Source organism: Mobula birostris, chromosome 4 (genome assembly GCF_030028105.1).
Source record: "Mobula birostris isolate sMobBir1 chromosome 4, sMobBir1.hap1, whole genome shotgun sequence".
NCBI lineage: Eukaryota > Metazoa > Chordata > Chondrichthyes > Myliobatiformes > Myliobatidae > Mobula > Mobula birostris.
This window is the reverse complement of record NC_092373.1, coordinates 41,726,748-41,741,700: the sequence shown is the minus strand read 5'-3', so window position 1 is coordinate 41,741,700 and position 14,953 is coordinate 41,726,748. Positions and strand designations below refer to the sequence as shown.

The 14,953-nt window shown below is 40.2% G+C and overlaps 1 protein-coding gene across 5 annotated transcripts in view; it reads left to right on the top strand.

Moving 5' to 3' along the window:
* The window catches only part of LOC140196298 (chloride channel protein 2-like), a 558,437-nt gene that overhangs the window by 464,429 nt on the left and 79,055 nt on the right, over positions 1-14,953 (top strand). For all 5 annotated transcript variants that reach the window (XM_072255256.1, XM_072255259.1, XM_072255257.1 and 2 more), the window contains one exon: positions 1,512-1,614. In XM_072255256.1, coding sequence (XP_072111357.1) covers positions 1,512-1,614 — 103 coding nt within the window. The remainder of the gene's footprint in view (positions 1-1,511; positions 1,615-14,953) is intronic.

Sequence of the window (14,953 nt, the reverse complement as noted above, 5' to 3'; positions counted from 1 at the left end):
AAATTTTAATTGAACTGAAGAGCAATGTGTACCATTTTCATTGCTGACTTTCAGACTGGGGAATTTATTTGTGAAATGAACAATATTTTAAGTCAGTTCTACTGTTTATTTAGCTGACTAGTGTTATCAGTTCAGTCAAACGTCAATAAAATTCTATCAAGCAACAAGATCAATGTTTAAAGGGATGGTAAACTCATGTTCTCAGTATTGTTTTTATTTGTACAAATTGTCTTCATTTGCACATTGGCCATTTATCATTTTTGTTTATATAGCTTTTCATAAATTGTGTTGTATTTCTTTATGTTCCTGCAAGAAAATGAATCTCAGGGTAGTTTATGGTAACGTATAAATACTTGCATAATAAATTCACTTTGAAACTTGAATTTTAAAGTTTGTGAATCGCATCCTACATCCAAGGGGAAAAGTTGTTTTGTTGACCAGGAAATCTTTTTTTTTGGCGTGTGCCTGTGTGCGTGCGAGTCTTTGCGTCTGCGTGTCCGTGTGTGTCCGTGATATATTTTTCATGGCTTTTACAAGGCGCGGAGCAAGAGAGAGACTGTGTGGTGCGCCAGTCTTCACACAGACATTTTTGCAGTATTTTCCCCTTTATTTTTACGAGGTCGAGTTGCGATCTCAACAGTCAACCCGGCACGGATGGAAAGCGTACTCGGGAGCGGACCCGACTGGATTCGAACCCGGAAACCTCCACTTCTGGGTCTGGCGCCGATGTCATTGCGCCACCAGCCGGCCCAGGAAGGAAATCTTTTCTTGAAGTCCAGTCATGATGACATTAGTGCTACTATCCTCTCAATAGAGCAGGCTTCCAATTCATTCAAGACTTAACTGCAAACCCATGGGTTTCATCAGCCTCAGTACATGGGTATTTTAGACTAAATTCAAACAGATCATGGGAGATATAATTGCTTAAAGCATTCCTTTGCCAATGAATGTGTAATTACATGAAGGACAGTGCCATTACGTTCTAGCTTTGACCGATAAAACTCCTTTTAAAATAAAAACAGGAACTGGCTTGCAATCTTCAAACTAATTTATAGATGTTGCTGCAGCATTATCTGTGAAGATGAGGATTTTTTTGGGTACAAGGTTACATACAGGAATTTATATAGTGGGAGAAGTCCAGGACCTGAGGGCACGGCCTTAGAATAAAAGGACATCTCTTAAGAACAGTGATGAGGAGGAATTTCTTTAGCCAGAGGGTGGTGAATCTGTGGAATTCATTGCTGCAGACGCCTGTGGAGACAAAGTCACTGGGTATATTTAAAGCAGAGGTTGATAGTTTCTTGATTAGTCAGGGTATCAAAGCTTATAGGGAAAAGGCAGGAGAATAGGTTTGAGGGGGATAATATATCAGCCATGATAGAATAGCGGATAAGACTCGATGGGCCAAATGTTCTAATTCTGCTCCTATGTCTTATGGTCTACGGAGTTGTTGTTTCTGATGATACTGCAATGACTAGTGCTTCTCTGAACACACTATTGTTTCTCCAAAGGCTGGAACTGAGGAATCATCATTTTCTCCAGCTCGAAGTGGATTACAGAAGCCACTGAAGCCAGCACTAAAGCGAGTCCCAAACAGCGTACACGATATGTCGGGTATGTGCAAGTTTCATGTGGATAGGCATAGATATTATAAAGTTCCCGTAACAGTAATTTCTTAGAAACAGTTCTTTCACTGTAAGTGTTTAGATGTCTCCAAATGCTTGTCCATTGAGGCCATTTGTGCTAGTAGTTTCACATCTGCTGATTTCTTTGTGATACTGGAAATTATGCAAAAAATGCATCAGTTAACTAGATTATATTCTGAAATTTGATTTTCAGTTCAATAATCTCATACACTTAAAGACATTTTATGTGAGAATAACTTCAGATGAAAAGATCTGACTGATTTCCGACCAGCTTGAAAGCCAGTGCCTGAACATCTACAACGGAAATCTACATATTACATTGGAAATTATGCCTGCTAGTGTTTCATTCTTGCCTATAGTTTCTGCTTTCCGTTCTTGTAGCTACATTTATAATGGAGGCCACCAAGGCAAAGCAGATGTAATGACGTTCAACTCCTGGTGGAGGCATGAGAGAATGGATATTATAAATGTGGACAATAAAGTGTTGAAATTACAAAGATGTGATCAAAATATTAAATGTGGATTGAATCACATCAGTATATTATTGATCCTTCGGCCTTCCTCACTTGGACTAAAACATTTCTTGCCTGTGTGTGTGCAAATTGCCACTGGAGATGTATTAATCTTGCTGGCTTTTACCAGTAGAACAAAACTTTGAGGCATGAGCAAAGGTGGACTTTTGATAATTTTGCTCAGCTGATTGTCAATTCGAGAATAATTGTGCTCCACTAGTGGACTCCTTGTTGATTCCAGTAGGGAAGTATGAACATCTGCAATTGTACAATGCAGGCCGGGCAGTGAGTACAGTGAGCCTTCCCAAGATTAACCTGGCATAAGTCCAGCATCTGCATTGAATGGAACAGCTATACATAGAAACATCAGCACAGGGCAAACTCTTTTTCTATGGATTTCGCTGAATCTACCTAAATACATTTTATTCTTCTGTTTGCTGGTACCTTTGCAAATTCATTTTTAAAACTTAAGAATTTAAAATGCTTTGCTTGTATTTTTTTTGAAGTTCAATTCTTTTGGATGTTTGTGGGAGATGCAGACTTGCATTCAATCTTCCTGATAGCTTTGAAAGTAAGTAAATCCAGAGCAGAGTTTAAATATCTCCCTAACAAAATCCAGAGGCGGAGACTGACTGTGTTACTCAGGAAAGGCTCCTGCCTCGAAATGAGTCTCACAAATCAGCTCGTGCTGGGTTCTCAGGAATCGATTGTGCTTGGAACCTTTGCTCCAGGTAAGAGCCATCTATAACGGTAAATGGAAGGTGAACCCACTCACAAGGTCTGAGTCAGCTCTTCAGTTTCATCAATGAATTATCCACAATAATGTGAAATGCTAATCACTCTTAAAGGGAGTAGCAAAAGAACATGCAAACTCATTTTTGCTGTCATTACTTAATAGAGCTTCATAGATGATTGAAATCTTAAGGTTCATATATAATATTTATGATCAGGATCAGTATGTAGAAAGGTTTCACCATCTGATTGATATTGGTAAACGTACTGTGTTATTCACTTTTGATTGTGTGTTTTTATGTTCGTTCGCTTCTACACGTGTCCTGCAGTGCTTAGTGCCGAGAGATCAGATAGCTGCAAACCTGGAACAGGCTTTATTAATCTGAGCCACCCTGTAGGGAGTATGAAAAAACAGCTAAGCAATGAATCAATTTTCTCACCTCTCTAGAAGATATCTTTGATTTTCCTGATGTCTGCTCACAGTAGTACAACTGAGATTGGGAACTGAGTAGATTGTAGATCATTGCTACAAAGCTGCATCGTATCCCGGTGCACTGCACTGTTCCTGTCGCTTCAGTCTGCCTTTCCAAAGCCTCTAGCTGGATTGATACCATTACTTCCACAAAACATCCAACCCATATATCTGCCAGTTCAACGACTGGCAATTCTTTCTTTTCAGCAACATGCAGTGTAAAAGTCTCTTGCTTCCGGACCGAGACATGCTAATAACCATATTCCGGTCATTTTGCATCAGTCGACAAACTTGACATTTTTACTACTGAGCACTGAGTACTTTTCAACCCTGCTGCAATTTCTGACTGAGGTATGAGGGATAATGTAGTTTGCCTGACCTTGTTCCTTTCAGACAATTCTAGGAAAACGTGTAAAATGTTGGATGAGAGTGACCACTGCTAGGTACTCCTGAAACAATATGGCAAAATGCCAGGCCAGTTAAGCTGCAAGACTGAGTGAATTATCTACCTTCACCCTTGAGCAACACTGCACCTTCAACTCTGCATTGCACTGTCACCCCAAAACCCCTACACCTGCTGATCCCACTCCCAATATTCCTCTCAACTTTATGTAGCAACTTGCCCTACCTACTCAAGGAATTAGTGATGGGCAATAAACACTTGTCTTACCACATCCCCTTTCTTTAAAAAAAGCACGTATAAAAGTTGGAATGCAATTTCTATTCTATAACAAAAATGGATTTTCAGACAAGCATTGGACCATTTATAAGCCATGTGCTACTGTCAGCTTATTTTTCAGAAGTCTGTTCAAAGCCCTGTTGAAATCTGTAAAGAATCAATATTCACTGCATCTATCAGGCAACAAGTAGCAATAATTTATTTACAGGATGACTATATCAATGGTATTTGTTGTCCGTTTCAATTAGCCACAGGAAAGTGATGGTGAGCTACCATGGACCTTTGCAGACCCTTCCTCCTGAGGTTCTCCTCAGTGCTGTTAGATAAGAGCTTCAGGGCATTGATGAAGATGACCTTCAAATCAGAACGTTCTGCAGATGTGAGCAAAACCTCGAGGTAGCATTGCTCCAATGCGCTAGCTGCCCTGCAGACAATATACCAATTGTGGTTTATTTTGTACTCCAATTCACCTACAGTCAAGCAGCACCAGCAGATCATTTGCCTGGAACACACACGAAATGCTGAGGGAACTCAGCAGGCCAGGCAGCTTCTAGGAAAAGAGTACAGTCGACATCTCGGGTCGAAACCCTTCGGCAGGTCTGTGGGCGTTGCTCGGATTTCCAGTATCTGCAGATTTTCTCTCGTTTGAGATCATTTTCCTTTCTAATTGCTGACATCCAAGTCGCTCTGATTCTGTCCAGGTAGCTGAGGCATGTAAATGCAGTGCATCCTATAAGACCATAAGATATAGGAGCAGAAGTAGGCCATTCGGACCATTGAGTCTGCTCCACCATTCAATCATAGCCTGATCCAAATCTTCCAGTCATCCCTACTCCCCTGCCTTCTCCCCATACCCTTTGATGCCCTGGCTAATCAAGAACCTATCTATCTCTGCCTTAAATGCACACAATGACTTGCCCTCCACAGCCACTCATGATAACAAATTCCACAGATTTACCACCCTCTGACTAAAGTAATTTCTCCACATCTCTGTTCTAAATGGATGTCCTTCAATCCTGAAGTCGTGCCCTCTTGTCCTAGACTCCCTAACATGGGAAATAACTTTGCCATATCTAATCTGTTAACATTCGGAATGTGATACATAAGCCATATGCACCAAGGATGGAAAGACATAGAAACATAGAAAACCTACAGCACAATACAGGCCCTGCAGCCCACAAAGCTGTGCCAAACATATCCTTACCTTAGAACTACCTAGGCTTACCCATAGCCCTCTATTTTTCGAAGCTCCATGTACCTATCCAGGAGACTCTTAAAAGACCGGATCGTATCCGCCTCCACCACAGTCGCTGGCAGCCCATTCCACACACTCACCACTCTCTGCATAAAAAAACTTACCCCTGACATCTCCTCTGTACCTTCTTCTAAGCACCTTAAAACTGTGCCCTCTCGTGCTAGTCATTTCAGCCCAGGGAAAAAGCCTCTGACTATCCACACGATCTCATTATCTTGTACACCTCTATCAGGTCACCTCTCATCCTCTGTCGCTGCAAGGAGAAAAGGCTGAGTTCATTCAACCTATAGGGTACAAACCAAGCAAGCTTCTTTCTTTGGTTTAAGGTGGGAGGGAAACGATTTAAAAGGAACCTGGGAGGAAACGTACGTGGAACCAGCTGCCAGAGGAAGCTGTAAAGGACGGTACAATTTAAAAGACTTTTAGTCAGGTACATAGATAGAAAAGATTTATGGGGATATTGTCCAAATGCACTGTGTAGTGATTTGATCCATATGACCAGTGCACAAGACAAAACTTTTCACTATCTCTTGGTACATGTGACAATAATAAACCATTACGATCTAATACCAGTGCCAGTTTATTTCTGCGGCCAGGATTGCCTGGTCCTTTAGCCTCACTGTGGGAGCTGCAGTCAGCCGTTTCTTGGTGTCACATCGAGAGAATCGCATTGCTTCCTCTGACAGTAGCAATCTCTCACCCATTTATCACATTTAGCTGAACCTGCATGCAACTCCACTCGCATACTGGAACCTGCCATTGTTGAGGCTGTAAGAACATTTCCACTTCAGCAGGGTTTTAATTGTCCACAATCACCTATGACTGCAATTTAGTATGCCTGCTACCAGTAACCATGACCTGAAATTCAAAAATCATATCATCCAGTTTCTCCTGTTTACTCTTAATTTTCATTCACAGCTTGATTGTCTTTCTTCATTACTGCATGATTGGTGTCATCTTTACTGCCTTCTTCGGCCTTGATGTTTTTTGTCCTGCAAGGACACAAAAACTTAATATTGTAAAACTGGAGGTTGTTGTCTGAGCTGGGAATGCATAAAAGTTGTTTGTTCTTTCAAAGCAGTTTAGAACCTTAACCATTTATAATTTCATTTATGTGCCACTTTTATTAACAATTGCAATATAAATTAAAATATTGGAGAGAATGGTTCAGATAACATGTCCATATTAAATGTTGTTCATGCTAATTTTCTAGTTGCAAAATGCTTTTCTATAATGTCAAAATTGGGATTTTTGAATCATTTGAAAATAAACATTTTGTTTCTGTGGGTTTTCTGCTCTATTATTAATGTAAATGTGTCTCTTGTTCTGTTCAATCTTTCAGACAGATTTTAATAAGTTTTCATGTGATTTGCAGTTCAGTCAAATCATAACATTGCAACTGTACAGGTAGCTATAAAATATTTGAGAACCGTCAGACGAATCTGTAATATATTTAAAGATATAATTTAAATATCAAGTACTTTAACCTGGAATGTACCGAAATTCACTTCAATGCAGATCTTTAAATTATTAACTCATCTCATGAAAAAGAAATTCATGGTCCAAATTTTCCCTTATTTGTTGCTGGGAAGCTTATTTTGTACATGCATAGATTTCATGGAGCCATGCTTCCAGCTCCATGAAATGTCATAATGTACTGTAAGTAAAAGAATGTTGTTTAGATTTCATTGCATTCGAAATTAGGATCAGATTGCTATCCTGTCAGGACAAGGAAAGGTGATATATATTCTAAGGATGATTTGTATTAACTGGAGATGAAATAAAAACAAAAAAGCAGAACCCCTCAGTTTTTTAAAGAAATAAGCCATTACAGTGAGGTGAGAGGGCTGTGGGATCAAACTGGGCTCATACAAACTTAAGTCCCATGTGACATAATTTTAATATCATGTCACATAATTCCTAATATCTTAACTTCTGGGCAGTATGACAGAAAAGAACCCAGAACCTAGCTGAGAAATAGTTCGATTCTGTTTTGCATTTAAATAGTTCATTAACACTGTAGACTGACTTCTCTATAGTTTATTATCCATTAGTGCATCTAATCAGAAATTAGCACAAAATCTCTCTCCACATTGAAAAATCTATCCGGTTCCACGTTTAGAGAATTTAATGTTTTCCAAACAATTACTTTATTAGTAGATAAGAGCGTGTGCAGAGAGAACCCTCAAAACAATTTGCTCAATTAATAGCTCCTTAAACCGAAATCAACTGCCCAGATTGTTCAAATCGTTCATTCCATCCTATTTCATCACCACTCTTAATTTTTGTATATTTTCAAATTTCACTCTTCATTTTGCTAAATAGTATAATCCTAGATCCTTTAGAATATCTCAGAAAAGGTCTAGAGGTTCAGAATTTGGTGCTGCCTTGCTATTTTCTGTGTTCAGTGGTGTCAGTCTGCTTTTCTGTAGTTTCTGCATTTACCTCCTTTGAGCAATGACTCACACTGCCGCATTTAAAGTCTGGTCCAAATATTAGTGTCCACTCCATCAAGCTACCCTGGATCCAGAAAAACACTAGATAAATCAAAGTTTGATTTAAATAATTAATCTGACTTTGTGCTCATTGAGGTGAACTTTAAAGATCAAGATATATTAAGTTTATTTCATAGATAAAGCTTATTTATGTGTAATGAAACTATGTTAGAAAAATGCTACATTGCACAAGTATCTTGCCTGACTTCAGGCTATTTTCTAAATCCTCCATTTATGTTTATACATCACTGCACAACTATTTTAGTAATACTTTCATGAATTTTCTTTTTAGCATTTTAGCTGCTCCTGTCATTGTCCTATCCTCATAGGAGGTCTAAATTTCATTCTTTATAGAAGGGTTGGTTACCTGAGCCTTTACATTTTTCCTTTGAAACTAGCTTCAAGTACAGGACGAGAAAGAATGTTTTACCACTGTTTTCCGTGAAAAGGCTTGATGAGCCACGTCTCAGGGTTTTGAAGAGTTGGCTTTGGAGAGAGTGGATGCATTGGTTACCACCTTCCAAAATTCCATAGGTTTTTACTGTGGCTCCCAAAGAATAGAAGGTAGCAAATCTAAGCACGCTATAAAAGAAATGAGGAAGAGAGCAAACAAGATGCAATAAATCAATTAGCTTGACATAAGAGTTATGAAAATGCTGAAATATTTTATTAAGATTTCAGGTGGCAGGGCATTTAGAAATTGATTTGGTAAACAGGGTGGAGTTGTGGACAATGAAGAAGGTTGTTAAATGATACAGAAGGTTATAGTTCAGTTACACATCTGGGTGGAGTAAGGCCAGATGGAGGTTAACCTGAGCAAATATAAGCAGCAGCACTTTGGCTGGTCAAAGTGAGGGGAAAATATACAGATTATGGCAGGAACCTTAACAGCATTGATGATCTTGTGGTCCAGGTCCATACCTCTCTGAAAGTAGAAACGCATGTAGGAAAGAATGGTAAAGAAGGTACATGGCCAGCTTGTCTTCATTGCTAGGGGCCTAGAGTATAATAGTCAGGAGGTAATGCTACATATGTGTAAAACATTGGTTGGGTTGCACTTGGACAATTAGGTGCAGTTCTGGTTGCCCCAATACAGTAAGTGTGTAGAGGGTTTGGAAAGAATGCAGAAGGTGTTTACCAGGATGCTGCCTGGATAGAAAGAATTAGCTATCAGGAGAGTTGGAAAACTTGGGCTGTTTTCTCTAGAGCGCTGGACGCTGGGGGGGATTTTCAGATTTAGAAATGGTCTGCTGGGCCAGTCTGCAAGGGTCGCCATAAATTCTGGCGCCACCTTAGCATGCCCACAATGTTCAGCAGAGGAGGACAAGAAGCAACAACAACAACAACAACAACAGTAGCATCAAAACAAACCCCTTTCCCACTCACACAGACAGGCCGCCTCCAGGTCTCCAATCTTGGCCTGGACTCCCAAACTTACAAACATCAGGACTCCAACTTTGGACTTCATCTCAGATGTCACTGATTATTGGTTTGATCTTCGAGCCTAAACCCCAGGACATGCCGAACACAAGTTTGACCTTTGGACCTCAATTTCTAGATGCACACAGACCCCAGTTCTGACTCCATTTACCCAAACCTTTGAACCCTTCAGGCATCTACCTTCAGCCTTCTACATCAAGACTTGCCATACCCTGGACTTTGACCTTCACCTTTGCCCTCCAGACCACACTGCCTTCTAGCTATCGACGCCAAAACTCGCTTACCACCAGTTTGACCTTCAGGCTTTGACTCCCGACTCATAGGGATCACTGACTCCAGTGCTCTCGGTGGGGGGGTGGGGGGGGGGTGTTGCTCACAGGTCCTCACGACTCCTGCCTGTACCTGGGACTCACTGCCTGTATGAACCCCCGACCCAGAACCAAGGACCACTGGTCTCCTCAATGCCTGTTGACCTGACTCCTGACTTCTGGGATCGCTGACGTTCGACTACGGAGCACTCTGACCTGCATTCCCAATAACTCCTGCTCAGATTCTTCTCTTACAGTCCCTGACCTTTAACTTCCGCTTATCCTGTCCCTAAACTCTAACCTGACCCCTAGCTTCCCATGCTTCCTCCAAAACTAACCCTATAAACCTAAAAAAAGCTAGGTGTGAGCCAATATATCAATGAACATGGGACTAGAGGGAATAATCTCAGAACAGAAGGATTTTTGACAGCATAGTTCAGTTGGACTGAAAGGCCTGTTTCAGTGCTATCATATAACATTGCAGCTTGACAACACCTTGACCAGAAATTTTGACATCTGATAGATGATTACAAAATTATGAGAGACATAGATGGGATAGACAGTCAGAATCTTTTTTTTCCTATGGTAGAAATACCAGATAGAATGCGTTTCCAGTGAGAGGGGAAGTTTAAAGGAGTGTTTTCTTTACACAAAGAGTGGTAGGTGCCTGGGGGTGGGGGGTGGGGGGGTGGGGTGAGGTCATAGAAACAGATATAATAGTAGTGTCCGCAAGGCTGTTAGACACATGATTATGCAGGGTATGAAAGGATATGAATCGTGTCGGCAAAGGGGATCAGTTTAGAGATTATTTAGTAAAATTAGCTTGCATGTAATTGAAGGTAGTGAACAGGGATGAAATGAGGATTGGTTATCAAACTGAAAAGCAAATTGGTCTAAGTGAGCAATTTTAGATGGAAGGCTGTGATAATGGTTGTTGATCAATGAATTGGTGCTAGGATCTCAACTGTTCACAATTTTTTTCAAATTGTGTGAAAGACTAATATATCCAGATTTGCTTTTGTGAATTTATTGGGTGTGATGACCATGATATTCTTAACTCAAATTAAGCTCTATCAGATATAAATAACTACGAGTAATCTCACCAAAGGGAGATTATACAGTAACCACCCAATCTTTAAAGACTAGTTTACAACTAACAATACTCTTAAAACACATTTAAAACTTATAGAGGATTTCTATCTTAAACAATTCCAAATCACAAACCATTTATAAAACATAAAGGATGAAGGAAATCCAAAACACAAGTACAATCTATTGACTAAAATGACATACTCATAGTCGTAAGTTGCAGATGAATGAGTCATCTGTTGCAGAAATAAAGTCAGAGGAATGCTCTCTAATTCACCCTTTGTTTCCTTCATGGTTTCTTTCCCCATTCCTAATAAGCCTGAACTGCTCTCTACATTTATGCCCTCTTCCTACTACTTGGGTGACTTCAGGTGAATGTGATATTTCTTCAAATACTCTTTTAGCGCAAATGGACTACAAGCATCTTTTGAAGACGTAGACCTCAGGTATCTCACAATCAATGCTGTGAAGCTAACTTCCATAAAACTCCAAATTATAAACACATGTTATTTAATACCCTAAATGATGATTTTATCCATCCGATCTGCATGCTTCCTTGAACTAAGCAACTTAGTCAGCTTGTCAGTTTGAGATAACCCAAATTAAACAACCTATTTCTTATATTGCTACTCTGAGCAGTAATAAAGCAGGTGTAATGAGCTGAATCTTATTTCTCAGAGACAGAATGCCTACTATCTACAGAACTTGTTTCCAAAGCTGCTCAGAAGAGAGTGCTGTTTAACTTTAAGCTGATTACCACTTGCCATTTACATTTTAGGAACTGAAGACTGAATTCCATTTACGAATAGAAGTTGAAAATTTACTTAGAACAGTTTGAATCTTACAAGTGGCAGCTGCTGTGTGTAGTAATCTGACATTTGCAAACATGAACAATAGTCCTAGGACAGTGAATATCCATCACACTGATGATGCAAATATGATCTGTTATTTGTTGTGGAAGGATACACAAGGACCTCAGGAACTTACAGATGGGCAACATTGAAGTTAATGTGGAAAACTGTGAGGTTATCTAATTTGGTTAAAAAAAAAGAGCAAGTTAGACTTATTATAAATGATAAGTGATTGAAGGGGTTTATTGTTATAATGACTTGAGTCTTTGTACAGAAACATTGCAAGTTAGCATGCAGGTACAGCAAGTAATTTGAGAAAGCCAATAGTATGTTGGCCTTAATTGCAATAGAGTTTGGGTATAAGAATAGAGACAGCACACTGCCATTCTATTGTAAGGAGTTTCTTCTTTTATGTTACTGCGTATGTTAATCAAAATGGCTTCTTTGTTATGTTAAATGATGAGAAGGTTCTCTCACTGCAGTTTGTTTGGGTTATCTTATTGATAAGAGGACAAATGAACCAATGGGTGTCCACGTTATTCTTTTTTGGGGTAATATTCTGTCTCATGTGGCTGGGAAACGGCGTTTTTGGTGGGCTTTTGGAGGAGAGACCGGGAGTACGATGGGCACGCTGGGAGCGCTCTGGTTGATCACTTTGGGTGGTTCCCGAGCTGTGAGTCGAGGGGGTCGGAGTGGATCGCAGGGTGAAGAAAGATGGTCCGGGGTATTTGAGCTCCAACTATGTGCACGAAGAACATGAACTTGGATAAGTCTGGCGCCTTTTTCTTTTCCTTTTATATTGTATCTCTATTAATCCCATAGTCTTAGTAAGATTTATAAAGTGTAATCTGTGAAATGTACACTGTGTGCTGGCTGATGATTGATGTTTGAGGCCGAATCAGGTGGCATTGCACAGCAACCAACGCAACTGGGAGACAAGGTTGGGTGGAGAACGGGGTTTCCCCCAGATAAATACGAGCCGATATAGCTGAGTGTTACACTATTATTGGTCCTGGTCTGATTACACCTGGGACCTTATCTACAGATCTGGTTATCCAAAAACACAATAAGGATCCACTTCTAATAGATTGAATGCAATAAAGACAAACTGATTGAAATCTACAAAGTTCTTGATAGGGCAGATGCAGGGGGATGTTTCCACTGGCTACAAAGTTTTTATAATTGGCAGTTAACATTTAAAAATAAAGATTGGACAATTCATAACTGAGATGAGAAGAAATTGGTTCACCCAATGTCTAATGAATCTTTGGACTTCTGAGCTCATGAGGGTTTTGGAGTCTCAGTTGCTATTTTCATAGAGATTGTTGTGTTTTCATGTGAAGGGATTCAAGGCATATAAAGTTAATTTGAGGAAAGAGAGCTGTTCTTTTACCTCAGAACTGGATGTTATTGAATGGCAGAACGTACATGAAGAGCCAAATGGTCTGTTTCTGCTTCTAATTCATATTCTGATTAGAAGTGATTCCTTTGGTTTCCATCAGCTCCAGATTTAGATTTATTTATCACATGTAGATCAAAATATACAGTGAAGTTTGTCATTTGTGTTAACAACCAACACACCCAAGGACGTGCTGGAGACAACCCGTAAGTGTTGCCACATATTCTGAAGCCAACGTAACATGCCTGTCAGAACACAATAAAACTGAACATACCAAGAACAACAGCAAATCAAGCCCTCTTCCTCCCTCTCTCCCAGCCACCCACTCATCATGCACATACACAGTCCTCTAAACCCAGGCCAGGCCGTTTCTCGGCCTCCAGCCTTCAGTAGACTCATGGATTCGCAGACATTGAGCCTAGATGATAACAAGTCAAATTTTAATGTGTTAACCAACTTATGACCCACTTTTTGGAATAATTTTTTATATAAATATTCAACATTTGATCATAACTATATTCCATTTTAATTCCATGAAGGATGTTCAAAATAATCCAGGTGTGCTGAGGACATTGATTTAAATCCTTCAGAATGATGGTGCAATCTGTAATGCAATTATCAATCATTATGTTTCTGAAAACTGCAATTATGGCTGTATTACACCATGCAGAAAGAAAATATTCTGAAACCATTTAATTTTCTTTCATTCTTTAAGATTCCTGTGTATTCATAGAAACATAGAAACATAGAAAATAGGTGCAGGTGTAGGCCATTCGGCCCTTCGAGCCTGCACCGCCATTTATTATGATCATGGCTGATCATCCAACTCAGAACCCCGCCCCAGCCTTCCCTCCATACCCCCTGATCCCCATAGCCACAAGGGCCATATCTAACTCCCTCTTAAATATAGCTAATGTACTGGCCTCAACTGCTTCCTGTGGCAGAGAATTCCACAGATTCACCACTCTCTGAGTGAAGAAGTTTTTCCTAATCTCGGTCCTAAAAGGCTTCCCCTTTATCCTCAAGCTGTGACTCCTTGTTCTGGACTTCCCCAACATCGGGAACAATCTTCCTGCATCTAGCCTGTCCAATCCCTTTAGAATTTTATATGTTTCAATCAGATCCCCCCTCAATCTTCTAAATTCCAACGAGTACAAGCCCAGTTCATCCAGTCTTTCTTCATATGAAAGTCCTGCCATCCCAGGAATCAATCTGGTGAACCTTCTTTGTACTCCCTCTATGGCAAGGATGTCTTTCCTCAGATTAGGGGACCAAATCTGCACACAATACTCCAGGTGTGGTCTCACCAAGGCCTTGTACAACTGCAGTAGTACCTCCCTGCTCCTGTACTCAAATCCTCTCGCTATAAATGCCAGCATACCATTCGCCTTTTTCACCGCCTGCTGTACCTGCATGCCCACTTTCAATGACTGGTGTATAATGACACCCAGGTCTCGTTGCACCTCCCCTTTTCCTAATCGGCCACCATTCAGATAATAATCTGTTTTCCTATTTTTGCTACCAAAGTGGATAACTTCACATTTATCCACATTAAATTGCATCTGCCATGAATTTGCCCACTCACCCAACCTATCCAAGTCATCCTGCATCCTCTTAGCATCCTCCTCACAGCTAACACTGCCACCCAGCTTCGAGTCATCCACAAACTTCGAGATGCTGCATTTAATTCCCTCATCCAAGTCATTAATATATATTGTAAACAACTGGGGTCCCAGCACTGAGCCTTGCGGTACCCCACTAGTCACCGCCTGCCATTCTGAAAAGGTCCCATTTATTCCCACTCTTTGCTTCCTGTCTGCTAACCAATTCTCCATCCACATCAATACCTTACCCCCAATACCATGTGCTTTAAGTTTGCACACTAATCTCCTGTGTGGGACCTTGTCAAAAGCCTTTTGAAAATCCAAATATACCACATCCACTGGTTCTCTCCTATCCACTCTACTAGTCACATCCTCAAAAAATTCAATGAGATTCGTCAGACATGATTTTCCCTTCGCAAATCCATGCTGACTTTGTCCGATGATTTCACCGCTTTCCAAATGTGCTGTTAT